Source organism: Salvelinus fontinalis, chromosome 33 (genome assembly GCF_029448725.1).
Source record: "Salvelinus fontinalis isolate EN_2023a chromosome 33, ASM2944872v1, whole genome shotgun sequence".
Taxonomy (NCBI): Eukaryota; Metazoa; Chordata; class Actinopteri; order Salmoniformes; family Salmonidae; genus Salvelinus; species Salvelinus fontinalis.
Window position 1 is genome coordinate 1264901 of NC_074697.1, and position 26318 is coordinate 1291218.

At 44.0% G+C, this 26318-nt stretch overlaps 1 protein-coding gene across 1 annotated transcript in view; it reads left to right on the forward strand.

Annotated features, from left to right (window-relative positions):
• LOC129832503 (nectin-1-like) overlaps positions 1-26318 on the forward strand; it is a 207200-nt gene that overhangs the window by 166880 nt on the left and 14002 nt on the right. Inside the window, exons 3-5 of the mRNA XM_055896625.1 lie at positions 1040-1508; positions 9641-9940; positions 14106-14223. Of these exons, the coding sequence (XP_055752600.1) occupies positions 1040-1508; positions 9641-9940; positions 14106-14223 (887 nt within the window). The remainder of the gene's footprint in view (positions 1-1039; positions 1509-9640; positions 9941-14105; positions 14224-26318) is intronic.

The window sequence follows — 26318 nt, forward strand, 5'->3', positions numbered from 1 at the left end:
CATTCTACTGACTTCAGTGTCCCGTGTTCTCTACATTCTACTGACTTCAGTGTCCCGTGTTCTCTACATTCTACTGACTTCAGTGTCCCGTGTTCTCTACATTCTACTGACTTCAGTGTCCCGGGTTCTCTACATTCTACTGACTTCAGTGTCCCGTGTTCTCTACATTCTACTGACTTCAGTGTCCCGGGTTCTCTACATTCTACTGATTTCCGTGTCCCGTGTTCTCTACATTCTACTGACTTCAGTGTCCCGTGTTCTCTACATTCTACTGACTTCCGTGTCCCGTGTTCTCTACATTCTACTTACTTCAGTGTCCCGTGTTCTCTACATTCTACTGACTTCAGTGTCCCGTGTTCTCTACATTCTACTGACTTCAGTGTCCCGGGTTCTCTACATTCTACTGACTTCAGTGTCCCGTGTTCTCTACATTCTACTGACTTCAGTGTCCCGGGTTCTCTACATTCTACTGACTTCCGTGTCCCGTGTTCTCTACATTCTACTGACTTCAGTGTCCCGTGTTCTCTACATTCTACTGACTTCAGTGTCCCGTGTTCTCTACATTCTACTGACTTCCGTGTCCCGTGTTCTCTACATTCTACTGACTTCAGTGTCCCGTGTTCTCTACATTCTACTGACTTCAGTGTCCCGTGTTCTCTACATTCTACTGACTTCCGTGTCCCGTGTTCTCTACATTCTACTGACTTCAGTGTCCCGGGTTCTCTACATTCTACTGACTTCAGTGTCCCGTGTTCTCTACGTTCTACTGACTTCAGTGTCCCGTGTTCTCTACGTTCTACTGACTTCAGTGTCCCGTGTTCTCTACATTCTACTGACTTCAGTGTCCCGGGTTCTCTACGTTCTACTGACTTCAGTGTCCCGTGTTCTCTACATTCTACTGACTTCAGTGTGTGTGTGTTGGATGGATGGATGGTGCCTGTATTCACTGCCTAGTAGGCTGGAATTGACTTGTTGACTTGTAGTGCATGTACCTCGTATTGACTTGCAATGCTTTGCTTGGGCTCGGGCTTCCTTGTAGATTGTGATTATTTCAATATTTTTTTCTGACCCTCTCTCCTCCCTCCCCTCCTCCTCCCTCCCCTCCTCCTCCCTCTCTCCTGTCCTCCTGCTCTCAGCTGGAGATGGACAGAGTGTACAGATGGACTCCATCAAGTCAGGCTTCGTGGGCTCCCAAGTGGAGCTGCGTTGTATCTTCGTTAACTCCAACCCTCCGGTCAAGATCTCTCAGGTGACGTGGCAGAAGTTCCTGAACGGCACCAAACAGAACGTGGCCATCGCCAACCCGTCGCTGGGCGTCTCCGTGCTCGCGCCCTTCAAGGAGAGGGTGACCTTCAAGCAGGCGGCGGTCCGCCACCGCACCCCGTCTCTGGAGGACACCACCATCATGTTCTCCAACCTGAGGCTGTCTGATGAGGCCGCATACATCTGCGAGTACACCACCTTCCCTGCTGGGAACCGAGAGAACATGGTCAACCTCACCGTGTTTGGTAAGAACTAGATAACACAATATAAACATCACTGTGTTAGGTAAGAACTAGATAACACAATATAAACCTCACTGTGTTAGGTAAGGACTAGTTAACACAATATAAACATCACTGTGTTAGGTAAGAACTAGATAACACAATATAAACATCACTGTGTTAGGTAAGGACTAGTTAATACAATATAAACATCACTGTGTTAGGTAAGGACTAGATAACACAATATAAACATCACTGTGTTAGGTAAGAACTAGATAACACAATATAAACCTCACTGTGTTAGGTAAGGACTAGTTAACACAATATAAACATCACTGTGTTAGGTAAGGACTAGATAACACAATATAAACATCACTGTGTTAGGTAAGGACTAGTTAACACAATATAAACATCACTGTGTTAGGTAAGGACTAGATAACACAATATAAACATCACTGTGTTAGGTAAGGACTAGATAACACAATATAAACATCACTGTGTTAGGTAAGGACTAGATAACACAATATAAACATCACTGTGTTAGGTAAGGACTAGATAACACAATATAAACATCACTGTGTTAGGTAAGGACTAGTTAACACAATATAAACATCACTGTGTTAGGTAAGGACTAGTTAACACAATATACATCACTGTGTTAGGTATGGACTAGTTAACACAATATAAACATCACTGTGTTAGGTAAGGACTAGATAACACAATATAAACATCACTGTGTTAGGTAAGGACTAGTTAACACAATATAAACATCACTGTGTTAGGTAAGGACTAGTTAACACAATATAAACATCACTGTGTTAGGTAAGGACTAGATAACACAATATAAACACCACTGTGTTAGGTAAGGACTAGATAACACAATATAAACATCACTGTGTTAGGTAAGGACTAGTTAACACAATATAAACATCACTGAGTTAGGTTTTGACTAGTTAACACAATATAAACATCACTTTGTTAGGTAAGGACTAGATAACACAATATAAACACCACTGTGTTTGGTAAGGACTAGATAACACAATATAAACATCACTGTGTTAGGTACGGACTAGTTAACACAATATAAACATTACTGTGTTAGGTAAGGACTAGTTAACACAATATAAAAACCACTGTGTTAGGTAAGGACTAGTTAACACAATATAAACATCACTGTGTTAGGTAAGGACTAGTTAACACAATATAAACCTCACTGTGTTAGGTAAGGACTAGATAACACAATATAAACATCACTGTGTTAGGTAAGGACTAGTTAACACAATATAAACATCACTGTGTTAGGTAAGGACTAGATAACACAATATAAACATCACTGTGTTAGGTAAGGACTAGTTAACACAATATAAACATCACTGTGTTAGGTAAGGACTCTATAATACAATATAAACATCACTGTGTTAGGTAAGGACTAGTTAACACAATATAAGCATCACTGTGTTAGGTAAGGACTAGTTAACACAATATTAGCATCACTGTGTTAGGTAAGGACTAGATAACACAATATAAACATCACCGTGTTAGGTAAGGACTAGATAACACAATATAAACATCACTGTGTTAGGTAAGGACTAGATAACACAATATAAACATCACTGTGTTAGGTAAGGACTAGTTAACACAATATAAACATCACTGTGTTAGGTAAGGACTAGTTAACACAATATAAACATCACTGTGTTAGGTAAGGACTAGATAACACAATATAAACATCACTGTGTTAGGTAAGGACTAGATAACACAATATAAACATCACTGTGTTAGGTAAGGACTAGTTAACACAATATAAACATCACTGTGTTAGGTAAGGACTAGTTAACACAATATAAACATCACTGTGTTAGGTAAGGACTAGTTAACACAATATAAACCTCACTGTGTTAGGTAAGGACTAGATAACACAATATAAACATCACTGTGTTAGGTAAGGACTAGTTAACACAATATAAACATCACTGTGTTAGGTAAGGACTAGTTAACACAATTTAAACATCACTGTGTTAGGTAAGGACTAGTTAACACAATATAAACATCACTATGTTAGGTAAGGACTAGTTAACACAATATAAACATCACTGTGTTTGGTAAGAACTAGTTAACACAATATAAACATCACTGTGTTTTGTAAGGACTAGTTAACACAATATAAACATCACTGTGTTAGGTAAGGACTAGTTAACACAATATAAACATCACTGTGTTAGGTAAGAACTAGTTAACACAATATAAACATCACTGTGTTAGGTAAGGACTAGATAACACAATATAAACACCACTGTGTTAGGTAAGGACTAGATAACACAATATAAACATCACTGTGTTAGGTAAGGACTAGTTAACACAATATAAACATCACTGTGTTAGGTAAGGACTAGATAACACAATATAAACATCACTGTGTTAGGTAAGGACTAGATAACACAATATAAACATCACTGTGTTAGGTAAGGACTAGATAACACAATATAAACATCACTGTGTTAGGTAAGGACTAGATAACACAATATAAACATCACTGTGTTAGGTAAGAACTAGATAACACAATATAAACATCACTGTGTTAGGTAAGGACTAGTTAACACAATATAAACATCACTGTGTTAGGTAAGGACTAGATAACACAATATAAACATCACTGTGTTAGGTAAGGACTAATAAACACAATATAAACATCACTGTGTTAGGTAAGGACTAGTTAACACAATATAAACATCACTGTGTTAGGTAAGGACTAGTTAACACAATATAAACATCACTGTGTTAGGTAAGGACTAGATAACACAATATAAACACCACTGTGTTAGGTAAGGACTTGATAACACAATATAAACATCACTGTGTTAGGTAAGGACTAGTTAACACAATATAAACATCACTGTGTTAGGTAAGGACTTGATAACACAATATAAACATCACTGTGTTAGGTAAGGACTAGTTAACACAATATAAACATCACTGTGTTAGGTAAGGACTAGATAACACAATATAAACATCACTGTGTTAGGTAAGGACTAGATAACACAATATAAACATCACTGTGTTAGGTAAGGACTAGATAACACAATATAAACATCACTGTGTTAGGTAAGGACTAGTTAACACAATATAAACATCACTGTGTTAAGTAAGGACTAGTTAACACAATATAAACATCACTGTGTTAAGTAAGGACTAGATAACACAATATAAACATCACTGCGTTAGGTAAGGACTAGATAACACAATATAAACATCACTGTGTTAGGTAAGGACTAGATAACACAATATAAACATCACTGTGTTAGGTAAGGACTAGATAACACAATATAAACATCACTGTGTTAGGTAAGGACTAGTTAACACAATATAAACATCACTGTGTTAGGTTAGGACTAGATAACACAATATAAACATCACTGTGTTAGGTAAGGACTAGTTAACACAATATAAACATCACTGTGTTAGGTTTTGACTAGTTAACACAATATAAACATCACTTTTTTAGGTAAGGACTAGATAACACAATATAAACGCCACTGTGTTAGGTAAGGACTAGTTAACACAATATAAACATCACTGTGTTAGGTAAGGACTAGTTAACACAATATAAAGATCAGTGTGTTAGGTAAGGACTAGATAACACAATATAAACATCACTGTGTTAGGTAAGGACTAGTTAACACAATATAAACATCACTGTGTTAGGTAAGGACTCTATAATACAATATAAACATCACTGTGTTAGGTAAGGACTAGTTAACACAATATAAACATCACTGTGTTAGGTAAGGACTAGTTAACACAATATAAACATCACTGTGTTAGGTAAGGACTCTATAATACAATATAAAGATCAGTGTGTTAGGTAAGGACTAGTTAACACAATATAAGCATCACTGTGTTAGGTAAGGACTAGATAACACAATATAAACATCACCGTGTTAGGTAAGGACTAGATAACACAATATAAACATCACTGTGTTAGGTAAGGACTAGATAACACAATATAAACATCACCGTGTTAGGTAAGGACTAGTTAACACAATATAAACATCACTGTGTTAGGTAAGGACTAGTTAACACAATATAAACATCACTGTGTTAGGTAAGGACTAGTTAACACAATATAAACATCACTGTGTTAGGTAAGGACTCTATAATACAATATAAGCATCACTGTGTTAGGTAAGGACTAGATATGTGAGATAATGACAATGTGAGATAATGACAATGTGAGATAATGACAATGTGATATAATGACATTGTGAGATAATGACATTGTGAGATAATGACATTGTGATATAATGACATTGTGATATAATGACAATGTGAGATAATGACAATGTGAGATAATGACAATGTGAGATAATGACATTGTGAGATAATGACAATGTGAGATAATGACAATGTGAGATAATGACTGTAATTTGAAAAGAGAGATGATAAAGAAGCTCTGCCTGAAGAAAGACCCTTCGACTGTAGATGATGTAGTGTGCATTGATAAGGTCACTCAGGGCTGTAACCTTGGAAGACATGGCAGCTCACTCAGCCAGGCTGTGTTTCTGGGAGCGTGTTGGAAATGTGATATATTCTATTCATATAGATTACCCCAGAAGGAACACTCAGTCAAAAAGCACACAGACATATTGCTTTCATGCAACCAGAGAACGTAGAAATAAATAAATATACAAGCTGCTGAAAGAGAAATCAATAAACCCATTTAGTATGCATGTTTCTGCCCCGGATGCCTTTCTGTAGATGGAGTAATCCCATTGTTTGGGACAGAGTGAGAAGCAGTGAGAGAGACTCTACAGAGAGAGAGAGACTCTACAGAGAGAGAGAGACTCTACAGAGAGAGAGACTTTACAGAGAGAAAGACTCTACAGAGAGAGAGACTCTACAGAGAGAGAGACTCTACAGAGAGAGAGAGAGAGAGAGACTCTACAGAGAGAGAGATACAGAGAGAGAAAGAGAGAAACTCTACAGAGAGAGCACAGCTTTGTAAATGGTGTTCTGTCTCTCCTCTGATTTATAGACCCGGCAATGAAAAAACACTTGTCTTAAGTAGTGACCAGTCCCTGTATCTCCATCAGCCTTGTCTTAAGTAGTGACCAGTCCCTGTAGCTTCATCAGCCTTGTCTTAAGTAGTGACCAGTCCCTGTATCTCCATCAGCCTTGTCTTAAGTAGTGACCAGTCCCTGTAGCTTCATCAGCCTTGTCTTAAGTAGTGGCCAGTCCCTGTAACTCCATCAGCCTTGTCTTAAGTAGTGACCAGTCCCTGTAGCCCCTGTAGCTCCATCAGCCTTATCTTAAGTAGTGGCCAGTCCCTGTATCTCCATCAGCCTTGTCTTAAGTAGTGACCAGTCCCTGTATCTCCATCAGCCTTGTCTTAAGTAGTGACCAGTCCCTGTATCTCCATCAGCCTTGTCTTAAGTAGTGACCAGTCCCTGTATCTCCATCAGCCTTGTCTTAAGTAGTGACCAGTCCCTGTAGCTCCATCAGCCTTGTCTTAAGTAGTGACCAGTCCCTGTAGCCCCTGTAGCTCCATCAGCCTTGTCTTAAGTAGTGACCAGTCCCTGTAGCTCCATCAGCCTTGTCTTAAGTAGTGACCAGTCCCTGTAGCCCCTGTATCTCCATCAGCCTTGTCTTAAGTAGTGACCAGTCCCTGTAACTCCATCAGCCTTGTCTTAAGTAGTGGCCAGTCCCTGTAGCTCCATCAACCTTGTCTTAAGTAGTGACCAGTCCCTGTAGCTCCATCAGCCTTGTCTTAAGTAGTGACCAGTCCCTGTATCTCCATCAGCCTTGTCTTAAGTAGTGACCAGTCCCTGTAGCTCCATCAGCCTTGTCTTAAGTAGTGACCAGTACCTGTATCTCCATCAGCCTTGTCTTAAGTAGTGACCAGTCCCTGTAGCCCCTGTATCTCCATCAGCCTTGTCTTAAGTAGTGACCAGTCCCTGTATCTCCATCAGCCTTGTCTTAAGTGGTGACCAGTCCCTGTAGCCCCTGTAGCTCCATCAGCCTTGTCTTAAGTAGTGACCAGTCCCTGTAGCTCCATCAGCCTTGTCTTAAGTGGTGACCATCCTCTGTAGCCCCTGTATCTCCATCAGCCTTGTCTTAAGTAGTGACTAGTCCTTGTACCTCCATCAGCCTTGTCATCTCCAAGCCCCCATCTTGTCTGTTTACAAAATGGAAACATAATCCCTATATATAGTATAATAAAGTGCACTACTTTTGACCAGGGACCACAGGGCCCTGGTTGGATTGGGTGCCTGCGGTGAGTGTGTGTGTGTGTGTGTGTGTGTGTGTGTGTGTGTGTGTGTGTGTGTGTGTGTGTGTGTGTGTGTGTGTGTGTGTGTGTGTGTGTGTGTGTGTGTGTGTGTGTGTGTGTGTGTGTGTGTGTGTGTGTGTGTGTGTGTGTGTGTGTTTTCAGCTGACAATCAGTGAATTCCAGGAAACCTATGTGACAATAACCGACAGACAGTGTTCAAAGAGGCCCCTTCATATCATAGCTATCTGCAGCTCTGCACAACGCTGCGTTTTCTATTCATATCTGATCTAGACCTGCAGTTGTTTGATTCAGCATTCTCTCTTGCTTACCTGAACCTGCCTTTTGATATCATAGCAGTAAATTGCTAATTGGCAGCCCTCAAAGGATTTCAATTGGAACACTTTGTGCCTTTGGAAATGCAAGAGACTTCTGCATCTGTTGAAGATTCTTGACAACTGGCTTTGACTTTTAGCACGTCAGGGACGGGGGAAAAAACGATCCTTTTAGCACGTCAGGGACGGGGGAAAACCGATCCTTTTAGCACGTCAGGGACGGGGGAAAAACCGATCCTTTTAGCACGTCAGGGACGGGGGAAAACAGATCCTTTTAGCACGTCAGGGACGGAGGGAAAACAGATCCTTTTAGCACGTCAGGGACGGAGGAAAACAGATCCTTTTAACACGTCAGGGACGGAGGAAAACAGATCCTTTGTCACATCAGGGACGGAGGAAAACAGATCCTTTTAGCACGTCAGGGACGGAGGAAAACAGATCCTTTTAACACGTCAGGGACGGAGGAAAACAGATCCTTTTAACACGTCAGGGACGGAGGAAAACAGATCCTTTTAACACGTCAGGGACGGAGGAAAACAGATCCTTTGTCACATCAGGGACGGAGGAAAACAGATCCTTTGTCACATCAGGGACGGAGGAAAACAGATCCTTTGTCACATCAGGGACGGAGGAAAACAGATCCTTTGTCACATCAGGGACGGAGGAAAACAGATCCTTTGTCACATCAGGGACGGAGGAAAACAGATCCTTTGTCACATCAGGGACGGAGGAAAACAGATCCTTTGTCACATCAGGGACGGAGGAAAACAGATCCTTTGTCACATCAGGGACGGAGGAAAACAGATCCTTTGTCACATCAGGGACGGAGGAAAACAGATCCTTTGTCACATCAGGGACGGAGGAAAACAGATCCTTTGTCACTTCAGGGACGGAGGAAAACAGATCCTTTGTCACATCAGGGACGGAGGAAAACAGATCCTTTGTCACTTCAGGGACGGAGGAAAACAGATCCTTTGTCACTTCAGGGACGGAGGAAAACAGATCCTTTTAACACGTCAGGGACGGAGGGAAACAGATCCTTTTAACACGTCAGGGACGGAGGGAAACAGATCCTTTTAACACGTCAGGGACGGAGGGAAACAGATCCTTTTAACACGTCAGGGACGGAGGAAAACAGATCCTTTTAACACGTCAGGGACGGAGGAAAACAGATCCTTTTAACACGTCAGGGACGGAGGAAAACAGATCCTCTTTTCATTCAAATCACCACAAGACCTTTCCTCCCTCCACCTCAGATTCATTAACTTCAAATAGAAATATATCAGTCAATCTGAAGATTAATGTTGAAGTGAAGTAGAATCATTTAATAGAGAGATATCAGTCATTCTGAAGATTAACTTTGAATTGAAATATAAATCATTAAACACCTAAAGGGGAATTATCTTGAAAGAAAAATACACACAAACCATTTACTTCACAGGTAAAGCTACAATGTTTTAATAAAGGGCACTGGCATTGAGATGTTGATAAACCATTTTAGTAACTTGAGGATATTAATTTGTTTGTTTATTTACATTTATTCTCTCTCTTCCTTCCAGCGCGACCTCTGACCCGAATGACCTTGACCACACCTACCATCGTGGCCCGCCCCCAGAAGCGTAAGATGACCGTGGCGACATGCCTGTCGGCCAATGGGAAGCCTCAGAGCGTGATCAAGTGGGACACGCGGCTGAAGGGCGAGGCCACGTTCCAGGAGACGCAGAACAGCAACGGTACGGTGACCGTCCGCAGTAACTACGTGGTCGTGCCGAGCAGAGAGACACACAAACAGAAACTCACCTGCATCGTAACCTACCGCAACGAAAGGATTACCGACAGTGTCGTGCTCAACGTGCAGTGTGAGTTATCACCGTTCTTTTCATGGCAATCAGTCAACCAATGAAACAGTTTTTGTCCCGGAGGGATATTTATTTGATAAGCAGCATGTGAATCCAAGAGTTAACACACCAGCCACAGAACACAGAACATTATGGCCTTTGTTTAACATTTATTTAACCAAGTAGTCCCATTGAGTTCAGAAGACCTCTTTATTTAACCAAGTAGTCCCATTGAGTTCAGAAGACCTCTTTATTTAACCAAGTAGTCCCATTGAGTTCAGAAGACCTCTTTATTTAACCAAGTAGTCCCATTGAGTTCAGAAGACCTCTTTATTTAACCTTTATTTAACATTGTAGTCCCATTAATATTAGAATAACTCTTTATTTAACCATGTAGTCACATTGAAGTTAGAATACCTCTTTCCCAAGGGAGAGTTGATTTTAAATGCACTCACAGCACATCAACACACTTTACACAAGGTCACTCACAGCACATCAACACACTTTACACAAGGTCACTCACAGCACATCAACACACTTTACACAAGGTCACTCACAGCACATCAACACACTTTACACAAGGTCACTCACAGCACATCAACACACTTTAAGAGAAACACAGTGTAAATAGAAGCTTAACGTGACAGACTATCAGAGTCCAAAATGTGTCAAAGACAGTGCAGTATGAAGATAGGCTAAAACTACTTCTCCAATAGAAATCCCCGATCACACTTGACTTACTTGGGCATCTGAAACGGAGCCCTATTCCCTATTTAGTGCACAACTGGTCTGGTCAAAAGTAGTGCACTAAATAGGGAATAGGACGCCATTTGGGAAGCATGCCATTAGTTAATATTAGTATCATTCACTGTTCTGTTCTGTTCTGTTCTGTTCTGTTCTACTCTGTTCTGTTCTGTTCTGTTCTACTCTGTTCTGTTCTGTTCTGCTCTGTTCTGCTCTGTTCTGCTCCATTCTGTTCTACTCTGTTCTGCTCCATTCTGTTCTACTCTGTTCTGCTCTGTTCTGTTCTGTTCTGCTCTGTTCTGCTCTGTTCTGTTCTGTTCTGCTCTGTTCTGCTCTGTTCTGTTCTGTTCTGTTCTGCTCTGCTCTGTTCTGTTCTGTTCTGTTCTGCTCTGTTCTGCTCTGTTCTGTTCTGCTCCATTCTGCTCTGCTCTGTTCTGTTCTGGTCTGCTCTGTTCTGTTCTGTTCTGCTCTGTTCTGTTCTGTTCTGTTCTGCTCCATTCTGTTCTGCTCTGTTCTGCTCTGTTCTGTTCTGTTCTGTTCTGCTCTGTTCTGCTCTGTTCTGTTCTGTTCTGTTCTGCTCTGCTCTGTTCTGTTCTGTTCTGCTCTGTTCTGCTCTGTTCTGTTCTGCTCTGCTCTGTTCTGTTCTGCTCTGTTCTGCTCTGTTCTGTTCTGCTCTGCTCTGTTCTGTTCTGTTCTGTTCTGTTCTGCTCTGTTCTGCTCTGTTCTGTTCTGTTCTGTTCTGTTCTGCTCTGTTCTGTTCTGCTCTGTTCTGTTCTGTTCTGTTCTGTTCTGCTCTGCTCTGCTCTGTTCTGTTCTGCTCTGTTCTGCTCTGTTCTGTTCTGCTCCATTCTGCTCTGCTCTGTTCTGTTCTGGTCTGTTCTGTTCTGTTCTGCTCTGTTCTGTTCTGTTCTGTTCTGCTCTGTTCTGTTCTGTTCTGTTCTGTTCTGCTCTGTTCTGTTCCGGTTTGCAGGTGGTATACTAGCTTGGTGATGTAGGACATCTTGTAATTCACTGTTGTCCTGTCATAACACAGTCAGTGTTTTCCGTTAGCCCCGACCGTCAGCTAATCAGCCGGCTACAGACTCATTTCAGCTGGCTACTTTTTCCACTTCCTATTAGCTAGGCAACTTTTTATTTCAAAGTTTCAATCCACTAGTCCGTCGAGCCCTCTCCCGCGATAATGAACATTATGCATCTTCTAGCAGTCTATTGAGAGGATAGGTGCCTGTCAGTCACAAAGCAAGCAATTACAGGAAAACTCAGTCTGATGTGTGTCCCGCCTCCTTGTACAATTTGTGTGCGATGTGGTTGGTTGCAGTCAAATTTCTTTACAAGGAGGACGGAGAGAGAGCATGATGCTCGTGAATTTGCACGTCCCACGTAATATAGGTGGTCACAATGAGTCAATCCACGACTTAGCCAAATGATTGTTTTCTGGCACATTCCTTTATTGTCTGCGCCGTTAGCGATGATGCTAATGAAACCCGTCTTCTAAAAGATGGAAAGGCTTTCCCAAAAACCTTCTCTGTTAAATGTTAACCACAAAGTAGCTGATATAAGGATTATTTTCATAAATCCAATGGGTTTTTGTTTTGCAAACTCTACTATTACAAAAACACTGTTAAACAACAGCCTCTTGTTAGGTGTTCATTAAAGGGTAGCTTCACCCAAAATGATCAATTGATCAGATTTTTCAAAAGTGGTCTCAGGATGTGGTTTAACCATTTTTTTGGACTTAGAACTTACAATGTTGTTGTTTTTCTATTAAAACGTGTGATTTTGAGAGTGAAACATAAATAAAATGGGGAAAAACGGAAATATAGGAAAACTACAAGTAGAAAACAGAATTTGGGAAAGAACAAAATGGAATCAGGCAAAAAATAAAACAAACTTTATAGGGCCTACCTAATAATGTTTTTGAATTAATTTAGGGGGTAGTGTGATGATCTCTAGAGGGTAGTGTGGTGATCTCTAGAGGGTAGTGTGGTGATCTCTAGAGGGTAGTGTGGTGATCTCTAGAGGGTAGTGTGATGATCTCTAGAGGGTAGTGTGGTGATCTCTAGAGGGTAGTGTGGTGATCTCTAGAGGGTAGTGTGGTGATCTCTAGAGGGTAGTGTGGTGATCCTCTAGAGGGTAGTGTGGTGATCTCTAGAGGGTAGTGTGGTGATCTCTAGAGGGTAGTGTGGTGATCCTCTAGAGGGTAGTGTGATGATCTCTAGAGGGTAGTGTGATGATCTCTAGAGGGTAGTGTGGTGATCTCTAGAGGGTAGTGTGGTGATCTCTAGAGGTTAGTGTGGTGATCTCTAGAGGGTAGTGTGGTGATGTCTAGAGGGTAGTGTGGTGATCTCTAGGGGGTAGTGTGGTGATCTCTAGAGGGTAGTGTGGTGATCCTCTAGAGGGTAGTGTGATGATCTCTAGAGGGTAGTGTGATGATCTCTAGAGGGTAGTGTGATGATCTCTAGAGGGTAGTGTGATGATCTCTAGAGGGTAGTGTGGTGATCTCTAGAGGGTAGTGTGGTGATCTCTAGAGGGTAGTGTGGTGATCTCTAGAGGGTAGTGTGATGATCTCTAGAGGGTAGTGTGATGATCTCTAGAGGGTAGTGTGATGATCTCTAGAGGGTAGTGTGGTGATCCTCTAGAGGGTAGTGTGGTGATCTCTAGAGGGTAGTGTGGTGATCTCTAGAGGGTAGTGTGGTGATCTCTAGAGGGTAGTGTGGTGATCTCTAGAGGGTAGTGTGGTGATCTCTAGAGGGTAGTGTGATGATCTCTAGAGGGTAGTGTGGGGATCTCTAGAGGGTAGTGTGGTGATCTCTAGAGGGTAGTGTGGTGATCTCTAGAGGGTAGTGTGGTGATCTCTAGAGGGTAGTGTGGTGATCTCTAGAGGGTAGTGTGGTGATCTCTAGAGGGTAGTGTGATGATCTCTAGGGGGTAGTGTGGTGATCCTCTAGAGGGTAGTGTGGTGATCCTCTAGAGGGTAGTGTGGTGATCTCTAGAGGGTAGTGTGGTGATCTCTAGAGGGTAGTGTGGTGATCCTCTAGAGGGTAGTGTGGTGATCTCTAGAGGGTAGTGTGATGATCTCTAGAGGGTAGTGTGATGATCTCTAGAGGGTAGTGTGGTGATCTCTAGAGGGTAGTGTGATGATCCTCTAGAGGGTAGTGTGGTGATCTCTAGAGGGTAGTGTGGTGATCCTCTAGAGGGTGAGTACTGAGACAGTCACAGTGAAGGGCGTGAATGGAAGATATAACAACTTTTCACAGTACTGAGCCAAACGGAGCTGACCCTAACGAAGTTGAACTAATTTGGCATGGTTACATAGTCGCTTGAACCATTTAGTGAGAAGGACTGTGACAACATATTGTGGGCTAGCACAGTAACACTCAGGTCGACCCTATATGGCCACTCTGACAATACTGTACTGACACCATCTCTCTCCCCATGACAGATGAACCGGAGGTGAAGATCGATGGTTTTGATGGTAACTGGTACCTGAACCGTCAGGACGTCAGCCTCACCTGCAGCACCGACGCTAACCCCCCTGTCACCGTCTACCAGTGGAAACTGTAAGTCGAATATTAAATATTAGCTAATATTTACCAGCAGCATACCACCCTGTGTCCACTGTGTTAGACAGCAGCATACCACCCTGCATACCACTGTGTTAGACAGCAGCATACCACCCTGCATACCACTGTGTTAGACAGCAGCCTACCACCCTGCATACCACTGTGTTAGACAGCAGCCTACCACCCTGCATACCACTGTGTTAGACAGCAGCATACCACCCTGCATACCACTGTGTTAGACAGCAGCATACCACCCTGCATACCACTGTGTTAGACAGCAGCATACCACCCTGTGTCCACTGTGTTAGACAGCAGCATACCACCCTGCATACCACTGTGTTAGACAGCAGCATACCACTGTGTTAGACAGCAGCATACCACCCTGCATACCACTGTGTTAGACAGCAGCCTACCACCCTGCATACCACTGTGTTAGACAGCAGCCTACCACCCTGTGTCCACTGTGTTAGCCAGCAGCATACCACTGTGTTAGACAGCAGCACACCACCCTGCATACCACTGTGTTAGACAGCAGCACACCACCATGCATACCACTGTGTTAGACAGCAGCATACCACCCTGCATACCACTGTGTTAGACAGCAGCATACCACCCTGTATACCACTGTGTTAGACAGCAGCATACCACCCTGCATACCACTGTGTTAGACAGCAGCATACCACCCTGCATACCACTGTGTTAGCCAGCAGCATACCACCCCGCATACCACTGTGTTAGCCAGCAGCATACCACCCTGGATCCCACTGTGTTAGACAGCAGCAGACCACCCTGCATACCACTGTGTTAGACAGCAGCATACCACCCTGCATACCACTGTGTTAGACAGCAGCATACCACCCTGCATACCACTGTGTTAGACAGCAGCCTACCACCCTGCATACAACTGTGTTAGACAGCAGCATACCACCCTGCATACCACTGTGTTAGACAGCAGCATACCACCCTGCATACCACTGTGTTAGACAGCAGCCTACCACCCTGCATACCACTGTGTTAGACAGCAGCACACCACCCTGCATACCACTGTGTTAGACAGCAGCATACCACCCTGTGTCCACTGTGTTAGACAGCAGCATACCACCCTGCATACCACTGTGTTAGACAGCAGCTTACCACCCTGCATACCACTGTGTTAGACAGCAGCATACCACCCTGCATACCACTGTGTTAGACAGCAGCATACCACCCTGCATACCACTGTGTTAGACAGCAGCAGACCACCCTGTGTCCACTGTGTTAGACAGCAGCCTACCACCCTGCATACCACTGTGTTAGACAGCAGCATACCACTGTGTTAGACAGCAGCATACCACTGTGTTAGACAGCAGCATACCACCCTGCATACCACTGTGTTAGACAGCAGCCTACCACCCTGCATACCACTGTGTTAGACAGCAGCATACCACCCTGCATACCACTGTGTTAGCCAGCAGCATACCACCCTGTGTCCACTGTGTTAGACAGCAGCATACCACCCTGTGTCCACTGTGTTAGACAGCAGCATACCACCCTGCATACCACTGTGTTAGACAGCAGCATACCACCCTGCATACCACTGTGTTAGCCAGCAGCATACCACCCTGTGTCCACTGTGTTAGACAGCAGCATACCACCCTGTGTCCACTGTGTTAGACAGCAGCATACCACCCTGCATACCACTGTGTTAGCCAGCAGCATACCACCCTGCATACCACTGTGTTAGACAGCAGCATACCACCCTGCATACCACTGTGTTAGACAGCAGCATACCACCCTGCATACCACTGTGTTAGACAGCAGCACACCACCCTGCATACCACTGTGTTAGACAGCAGCATACCACCCTGCATACCACTGTGTTAGACAGCAGCATACCACCCTGCATACCACTGTGTTAGACAGCAGCATACCACCCTGCATACCACTGTGTTAGACAGCAGCATACCACCCTGTGTCCACTGTGTTAGACAGCAGCATACCACCCTGCATACCACTGTGTTAGACAGCAGCATACCACCCTGTGTCCACTGTGTTAGACAGCAGCATACCACCCTGCATACCACTGTGTTAGACAGCAGCATACCACCCTGTGTCCACTGTGTTAGACAGCAGCATACCACTGTGTTAGACAGCAGCATACCACTGTGTTAGACAGCAGCATACCACCCTGCATACCACTGTGTTAGACAGCAGCATACCACCCTGCATACCACTGTGTTAGACAGCAGCATACCACTGTGTTAGACAGCAGCATACCACCCTGCATACCACTGTGTTAGACAGCAGCATACCACCCTGCATACCACTGTGTTAGACAGCAGCATACCACCCTGTGTCCACTGTGTTAGACAGCAGCATACCACCCTGCATACCACTGTGTTAGACAGCAGCCTACCACCCTGCATACCACTGTGTTAGACAGCAGCAGACCACCCTGCATACCACTGTGTTAGACAGCAGCATACCACCCTGCATACCACTGTGTTAGCCAGCAGCATACCACCCCGCATACCACTGTGTTAGCCAGCAGCATACCACCCTGGATCCCACTGTGTTAGACAGCAGCAGACCACCCTGCATACCACTGTGTTAGACAGCAGCATACCACCCTGCATACCACTGTGTTAGACAGCAGCATACCACCCTGCATACCACTGTGTTAGACAGCAGCCTACCACCCTGCATACCACTGTGTTAGACAGCAGCATACCACCCTGCATACCACTGTGTTAGACAGCAGCATACCACTGTGTTAGACAGCAGCATACCACCCTGCATACCACTGTGTTAGACAGCAGCCTACCACCCTGCATACCACTGTGTTAGACAGCAGCACACCACCCTGCATACCACTGTGTTAGACAGCAGCATACCACCCTGTGTCCACTGTGTTAGACAGCAGCATACCACCCTGCATACCACTGTGTTAGACAGCAGCCTACCACCCTGCATACCACTGTGTTAGACAGCAGCATACCACCCTGCATACCACTGTGTTAGACAGCAGCATACCACCCTGCATACCACTGTGTTAGACAGCAGCATACCACCCTGTGTCCACTGTGTTAGACAGCAGCCTACCACCCTGCATACCACTGTGTTAGACAGCAGCATACCACTGTGTTAGACAGCAGCATACCACTGTGTTAGACAGCAGCATACCACCCTGCATACCACTGTGTTAGACAGCAGCCTACCACCCTGCATACCACTGTGTTAGACAGCAGCATACCACCCTGCATACCACTGTGTTAGACAGCAGCCTACCACCCTGCATACCACTGTGTTAGACAGCAGCCTACCACCCTGCATACCACTGTGTTAGACAGCAGCATACCACCCTGCATACCACTGTGTTAGACAGCAGCATACCACCCTGCATACCACTGTGTTAGACAGCAGCATACCACTGTGTTAGACAGCAGCATACCACCCTGCATACCACTGTGTTAGACAGCAGCATACCACCCTGCATACCACTGTGTTAGACAGCAGCACACCACCCTGCATACCACTGTGTTAGACAGCAGCATACCACCCTGCATACCACTGTGTTAGACAGCAGCATACCACCCTGCATACCACTGTGTTAGACAGCAGCATACCACCCTGCATACCACTGTGTTAGACAGCAGCATACCACCCTGCATACCACTGTGTTAGACAGCAGCATACCACCCTGTGTCCACTGTGTTAGACAGCAGCATACCACCCTGTGTCCACTGTGTTAGACAGCAGCATACCACCCTGTGTCCACTGTGTTAGACAGCAGTCTACCACCCTGTGTCCACTGTGTTAGACAGCAGCATACCACCCTGCATACCACTGTGTTAGACAGCAGCATACCACCCTGCATACCACTGTGTTAGACAGCAGCATACCACCCTGCATACCACTGTGTTAGACAGCAGCATACCACTGTGTTAGACAGCAGCACACCACCCTGCATACCACTGTGTTAGACAGCAGCATACCACCCTGCATACCACTGTGTTAGACAGCAGCATACCACCCTGTGTCCACTGTGTTAGCCAGCAGCATACCACCCTGCATACCACTGTGTTAGACAGCAGCATACCACCCTGCATACCACTGTGTTAGACAGCAGCATACCACCCTGTGTCCACTGTGTTAGACAGCAGCATACCACCCTGCATACCACTGTGTTAGACAGCAGCATACCACCCTGCATACCACTGTGTTAGACAGCAGCATACCACCCTGTGTCCACTGTGTTAGACAGCAGCATACCACCCTGCATACCACTGTGTTAGCCAGCAGCATACCACTGTGTTAGACAGCAGCAGACCACCCTGCATACCACTGTGTTAGACAGCAGCAGACCACACATTCTGCAGAAACCTGTTAAATACTCAATTCACTTTACTCTTGCAACGAAGCTGCCACAAAGTTGGGAATTTATGATAAATAATTGTGTTATATGAGAGGTCTTGGTAAACCTTTTTTTATTTCCACTTTAGTTGTCCAATCTGGGTTGTAAAATCATAAGCCATGCTGTAAATCTATCAACATAACTATGCCCCTACATCCTCTGTCTCTGTCTTCATCAACCTTTCTTTCATGTGTTTCAGTTGGTTGATGATAAAGCTTGAGATGGAAGCCTAGGCAATCTATCTATCTATCTATCTATCTATCTATCTATCTATCTATCTATCTATCTATCTATCTATCTATCTATCTATCTATCTATCGTTCTATCTAGCTATCTATCTATCTATCGTTCTATCTAGCTATCTATCGTTCTATCTAGCTATCTATCTAGCTATCGTTCTATCTATCTATCGTTCTATCTATCTATCGTTCTATCTATCTATCGTTCTATCTATCTATCGTTCTATCTATCGTTCTATCGTTCTATCTATCTATCTATCTATCTATCTATCTATCTCTCGTTCTATCGTTCTATCGTTCTATCGTTCTATCGTTCTATCGTTCTATCGTTCTATCGTTCTATCGTTCTATCGTTCTATCGTTCTATCTATCGTTCTATCGTTCTATCGTTCTATCGTTCTATCTATCGTTCTATCTATCGTTCTATCGTTCTATCGTTCTATCGTTCTATCGTTCTATCGTTCTATCGTTCTATCTATCGTTCTATCGTTCTATCGTTCTATCTATCTATCTATCTATCTATCTATCTATCTATCTATCTATCTATCTATCTATCGTTCTATCTATCTATCGTTCTATCGTTCTATCGTTCTATCGTTCTATCTATCTATCGTTCTATCGTTCTATCGTTCTATCTATCTATCTATCTATCTATCTATCTGTCTGTCTATCTTAGCATTATCTATCTTAGACATAGCGTTTTCCTATATGGCCAAAAAGCTTTTAACTATTTAACTAATTATGTGACTTCTGAATGTAATTGGTTGCACCAGATCTTATTTAGGGGCTTCAAAGGGGGTGAGTACATATACACGTACCACTTTTACGTTTTAAATTTTTTTAGAATTCTTTGAAACAAATCATTTGTTTTTCATTTCACCAATTTAGGAAAAATGCCAAGGGGGGGGGGGGGGGAATACTTTTGCAAGGCACTGCATCTACCTATCTAGCTATCTAGCTGGTAGTTGAAGTCTATCTATCTATCTCTACCCTCATGCAGGTAGTTGTGTCAGTCTCTACCCTCATACAGGTAAGAGGCAGGGTGAAAGATGGGGGTTGTAAAAACACGGCTTTGTCATCAGTAGCATAGAGAGAGGAGAGAGAGAGAGAGGAGAGAGAGGGGAGAGAGAGAGGGGAGAGAGAGAGAGGAGAGAGAGAGAGAGAGAGAGAGAGAGAGAAGAGAGAGAGGAGAGAGAGAGAGGAGAGAGAGAGGAGAGAGAGAGAGGAGAGAGAGAGAGGAGAGAGAGAGAGAGAGGAGAGAGAGAGAGAGAGAGAGGTGAGCGAGAGTGAGAGAGAGAGAGAGAGAGGAGAGAGAGGAGAGAGAGAGAGAGAGAGAGAGGTGAGCGAGAGTGAGAGAGAGAGAGCAGCCCCACCCTTTTCAAGTTTTACAGTTGAAGTCAGAAGTTTACATACACTTAGGTTGGAGTCATTAAATCACTTGTTTTTCAACCACTCCACAATTTTCTTGTTAACAAACTATAGTTTTGGCAAATCGGTTAGGACATCTACTTTGTGCATGACACAAGTCATTTTTCCAACAATTGTTTACAGACAGATTATTTCACTTATAATTAACTATATCACAATTCCAGTGGGTCAGAGGTTTACATACACTAAGTTGACTGTGCCTTTAAACAGATTTGAAAATTCCAGAAAATGATGGCTTTAGTCATGGCTTTAGAAGCTTCTGATAGGCTAGACATCATTTGTCAATTGGAGCTGTACCTGTGGATGTATTTCAAGGCCTACCTTCAAACTCAGTGCCATTTTGCTTGACATCATGGGAAGATCATTGGGAGCAATTTCCAAACACAGGTACCACTGAAGGTATCACGTTCATCTGTACAAACAATAGTACGGGCCCTGTATGAACACCTTGGGACCACGCAGCCGTCATACCGCTCAGGAAGGAGACGCGTTCTGTCTCCTAGAGATGAACGTACTTTTGTGTGAAAAGTGCAAATCAATCGCAGAACAACATCACAGGACCGTGTGAAGATGCTGGAGGAAACAGGTACAAAAGTATCTATATCCACAGTAAAACGAGTCCTATATCGACATAACCTGAAAGGCCGCTCATTAAGGAAGAAGCCACTGCTCCAAAACCGGCATAAAAAAGTCAGACTACGGTTTGCAACTGCACATGGGGACAAAGATCGTACGTTTTGGAGAAATGTCCTCTGGTCTGATGAAACAAAAATAGAACTATTTGGCCATAATGACCATCGTTATGTTTGGAGGAAAAAGGGGGGGCTTGCAAGCCGAAGAACACCCTCCCAACCGTGAAGCACGGGGGTGGCAGCATCATGTTGTGGGGGTGGCAGCATCATGTTGTGGGGGTGCTTTGCTGCAGGAGGGACTGGTGCTCTTCACAAAATAGATGGCATCATGAAGGAGGAAAATTATGTGGAAATATTGAAGCAACATCTCAAGACATCAGTCAGGAAGTTAAAGCTTGGTCGCAAATGGGTCTTCCAAATGGACAATGACCCCAAGCATACTTCCAAAGTTGTGGCAAAATGACTTAAGGACAACAAATTCAATGTATTGGAGTGGCCATCACAAAGCCCTGACCTCAATCCTATGGAAAAATGTGTGGGCAGAACTGAAAAAGCGTGTGTGAGCAAGGAGGCCTACAAACCTGACTCAGTAACACCAGCTCTGTCAGGAGGAATGGGCCAAAATTCACCCAACTTATTGTGGGAAGCTTGTGGAAGGCTTCTCAAAACGTTTGACCCAAGTTAAACAATTTAAAGGCAATGCTACTAAAGACAGGGAATTTTTTTCTAGGATTACCGTAATTTCCGGACTATAAGCCACTACTTTTTTCCCACGCTATGAACCTTGCGCTTTATACAATGACGCGGCTAATTTATGGATTTTTCCCGCTTTCACAAATTCATGCCGCCAAAAAACTATATATAATGTGACGTAAATCGAGCGCGCTCAAACTTTCCATCATTCTGATTACGGTAGTCATTTTGTCACCCTCATCATGGCAAAGACACGGAGAAATGCATATGATGCAGCTCTCAATTTGAAGGCGATCGATTTGGCTGTTGGAAAAGGAAATAGAGCTGCTGCACGGGAGCCTTAATGAGTCGATGATAAGACGTTGGAAACAGCAGCGTGAGAAACTGACTTAGTGCAAAAAGACAACAAAAGTTTTCAGAGGAAAGAAAAGCAGATGGCCCGAACTAGAAAATGAGGCTTGGATGAGTTTGCCTCCGGATGAAAGTGAGGAGAGCGCAATGAAAACGATCCAACATCGGATGAAGCAATTCTGAGGCTATTCAACTCCGACACCAAAGGAGATGACTTCAGTGGTTTCAGTGCACAGGAGGAAGATAGTGACCAAGGACTTTCTTGGTAGGCTATTGTTTACTGCTATTTAAAAAAAAAAATAATGTTACAAGCCTGTTTCGTTAAAGCCTATTTATTTTTGTTACAAGCCATGTTTCGTTAAAGCCTATTTATTTTTGTTACAAGCCGTGTTTCGTTTAAAGGCTGTGTAAAGTTCATTTGTTTCAATGTACCGGTAGGCACCTGCGGCTTATAGACACGTGCGGCTTATTTATGTACAAAATAAATAAAAAAAATTAAATTCAGTGGGTGCGGCTTATATTCAGGTGCGCTTAATAGTCCAGCAATTACGGTAAATGTCAGGAACTGTGAAAATCTGAGTTGAAATGTATTTGGCTACGGTGTATGTAAACTTCCGTCTTCAATTGTAAATGTATATCAATGAATTTTCGAGGGCACTAGAACATTCTGCAGCACCCGGCCTCACACTACTAGAATCTGAAGTTAAATGTCTACTGTTTGCTGATGATCTGGTGCTTCTTTCACCAACCAAGGAGGGCCGACAGCAGCACCTAGATCTTCTGCACAGATTCTATAAGACCTGGACCCTGACAGACCTGGGCCCTGACAGACCTGAGCTCTGATATACCTGGGCCCTGACAGACCTGGGCTCTGACATACCTGGGCCCTGACAGTAAATCTGTCTTACAAAAAAGGTCCAGTTGCCAGGACTACAGATACAAATTCCATCTAAACATCAGCGCCACATTTAACTTCCACAAAGCTGTGAACGATCTGAGAGACAAGGCAAGAAGGGCATTCTATGCCATCAAAAGGAACATAACATTCGACATCCCAATTAGTATCTGGCTAAAAATACTTGAGTCAGTTATAGAGCCCATTGCCCTTTATGGTTGTGAGGTCTGGGGTCCGCTCACCAACCAAGATTTCACAAAATGGGACAAACACCAAATTGAGAATCTGCATGCAGAATTCTGCAATAATATCCTCTGTGTACAACGTAAAACACCAAATAATGCATGCAGAGCAGAATTAGGCCGATACCCACTAATTATCAAAATCCAGAAAAGAGCAGTTAAATTCTACAACCACCTAAAAGGAAGCGATTCCCAAACCTTCCACAACAAAGCCATCACCTATAGAGAGATGAACCTGGAGAAGAGTCCCCTAAGCAAGCTGGTCCTAGGGCTCTGTTCACAAACACAAACACACCCCACAAAGCCCCAGGACAACAGCACAATTAGACCCAACCAAATCATGAGAAAACAAAAAGATAATTACTTGACACATTGGAAAGAATTAACAAAAAAAACAGAGCAAACTAGAATGCTATTTGGCCCTAAACAGAGAGTACACAGTGGCAGAATACCTGACCACTGTGACTGACCCAAACTTAAGGAAAGCTTTGACTATGTACAGACTCAGTGAGCATAGCCTTGCTATTGAGAAAGGCCGCCGTAGACAGACCTGGCTCTCAAGAGAAGACGGGCTATGTGCTCACTGCCCACAAAATGAGGTGGAAACTGAGCTGCACTTCCTAACCTCCTGCCCAATGTATGACCATATTAGAGAGACACATTTCACAGATTACACAGATCCACAAAGAATTTGAAAACAAATCCAATTCTGATAAACTCCCATATCTACTGGGTGAAATTCCACAGTGTGACATCACAGCAGCAAGATTTGTGACCTGTTGCCACAAGAAAAGGGCAACCAGTGAAGAACAAACACCATTGTAAATACAACCCATATTTATGCTTATTTATTTTAACTTGTGTGCTTTAACCATTTGTACATTGTTACAACACTGTATATATTTAATATGACACTCGTAATGTCTTTATTGTTTTGAAACTTCTGTATGTGTAATGTTTACTGTTAATTTGTATTGTTTATTTCACTTTTGTATAATATCTACCTCACTTGCTTTGGCAATGTTAACACATGTTTCCCATGCCAATAAAGCCCCTTGAATTGAATTGAATTGAATTGAGAGAGACTGAGACTGAGAGAGAGACTGAGAGGGAAACTGAGACTGAGAGAGACTGAGACTGGTAGACTGAGACTGAGAGAGACAGACTGAGAGAGACAGACTGAGAGAGAAAGAGACAGAGAAAGAGACAGAGAAAGAGACTGAGACTGAGATTGAGAGAGATTGAGAGAGAGACTGAGAGAGAGACTGAGACTGAGAGACTGAGAGAGAGACTGAGACTGAGAGAGACTGAGAGAGACTGAGAGAGACTGAGAGAGACAGAGAGAGAGACTGAGAGAGAGACTGAGAGAGAGACTGAGAGAGAGACAGAGAGAGAGACAGAGAGAGAGACTGAGAGAGAGACTGAGAGAGAGACTGAGACTGAGACTGAGAGAGAGACTGAGACTGAGATTGAGAGAGACTGAGATTGAGAGAGACTGAGAGAGAGACTGAGAGAGACTGAGAGAGACTGAGAGAGACTGAGAGAGACTGAGATTGAGAGAGAGACTGAGAGAGACTGAGAGAGACTGAGAGAGACTGAGAGAGACTGAGAGAGACTGAGAGAGACTGAGAGAGACTGAGAGAGAGACTGAGAGAGACAGAGAGAGAGACTGAGACTGAGATTGAGAGAGACTGAGACTGAGAGACTGAGACTGAGATTGAGAGAGACTGAGACTGAGAGACAGAGAGATGTATAGACAAGGGGGCATGCTGGGTAACAGATAGGAGGGGACATTGCTTTGGTTTAACAATACAGTAAATGTGTTGTGAAGTTTCCCCCGGGGCTGGGGCGGATCACACACGCTCTCTCGTTCTCTCTCACACACACACGCACGCACGCACGCACGCACGCACGCACGCACGCACGCACGCACGCACGCACGCACGCACGCACGCACGCACGCACGCACGCACGCACGCACGCACGCACGCACGCACGCACGCACGCACGCACGCACGCACACACACACACACACACACACACACACACACACACACACACACACACACACACACACACACACACACACACACACACACACACACACACACACACACACACACACACACACACACACACACAGCTCTAATGCTGTATCTGTGGCCCGTACTGCAGCGTGACATGACTTTGTCACTACAGACTAATGCCATCTAGTTCCTACTGTAGCTGGGACAAATGCAGAATTACATTGTTTTAATGATCACGGTGGTTCAGCTTGTCTGTGTAAACCAGCTCTTCCTCAGATGAATAACAGAGCCGGGAGGTATTACTAGAAAGAGGGGGAGGAGGAGGGGGAGGAGGAGGAGGGGGGAGGAGGAGGAGGGGGAGGAGGGGGGAGGAGGAGGAGAGTGCTGGGAAACTGTCTCAACCAGTCCAATAGTATCCTAGTCCTCTCCTTACCCCCTCTGTCTCAACCAGTCCAATAGTATCCTAGTCCTCTCCTTACCTCCTCTGTCTCAACCAGTCCAATAGTATCCTAGTCCTCTCATTACCTCCTCTGTCTCAACCAGTCCAATAGTATCCTAGTCCTCTCCTTACCCCCTCTGTCTCAACCAGTCCAATAGTATCCTAGTCCTCTCATTACCCAACCAGTCCAATAGTATCCTAGTCCTCTCATTACCCCTCTGTCTCAACCAGTCCAATAGTATCCTAGTCCTCTCATTACCCAACCAGTCCAATAGTATCCTAGTCCTCTCATTACCCCTCTCAACCAGTCCAATAGTATCCTAGTCCTCTCATTACCTCCTCTGTCTCAACCAGTCCAATAGTATCCTAGTCCTCTCATTACCCCCTCTGTCTCAACCAGTCCAATAGTATCCTAGTCCTCTCATTACCTCCTCTGTCTCAACCAGCCCAATAGTATCCTAGTCCTCTCATTACCCCTCTGTCTCAACCAATCCAATAGTATCCTAGTCCTCTCATTACCTCCTCTGTCTCAACCAGTCCAATAGTATCCTAGTCCTCTCATTACCCCCTCTGTCTCAACCAGTCCAATAGTATCCTAGTCCTCTCCTTACCCCTCTGTCTCAACCAGTCCAATAGTATCCTAGTCCTCTCATTACCCAACCAGTCCAATAGTATCCTAGTCCTCTCCTTACCTCCTCTGTCTCAACCAGTCCAATAGTATCCTAGTCCTCTCCTTACCTCCTCTGTCTCAAC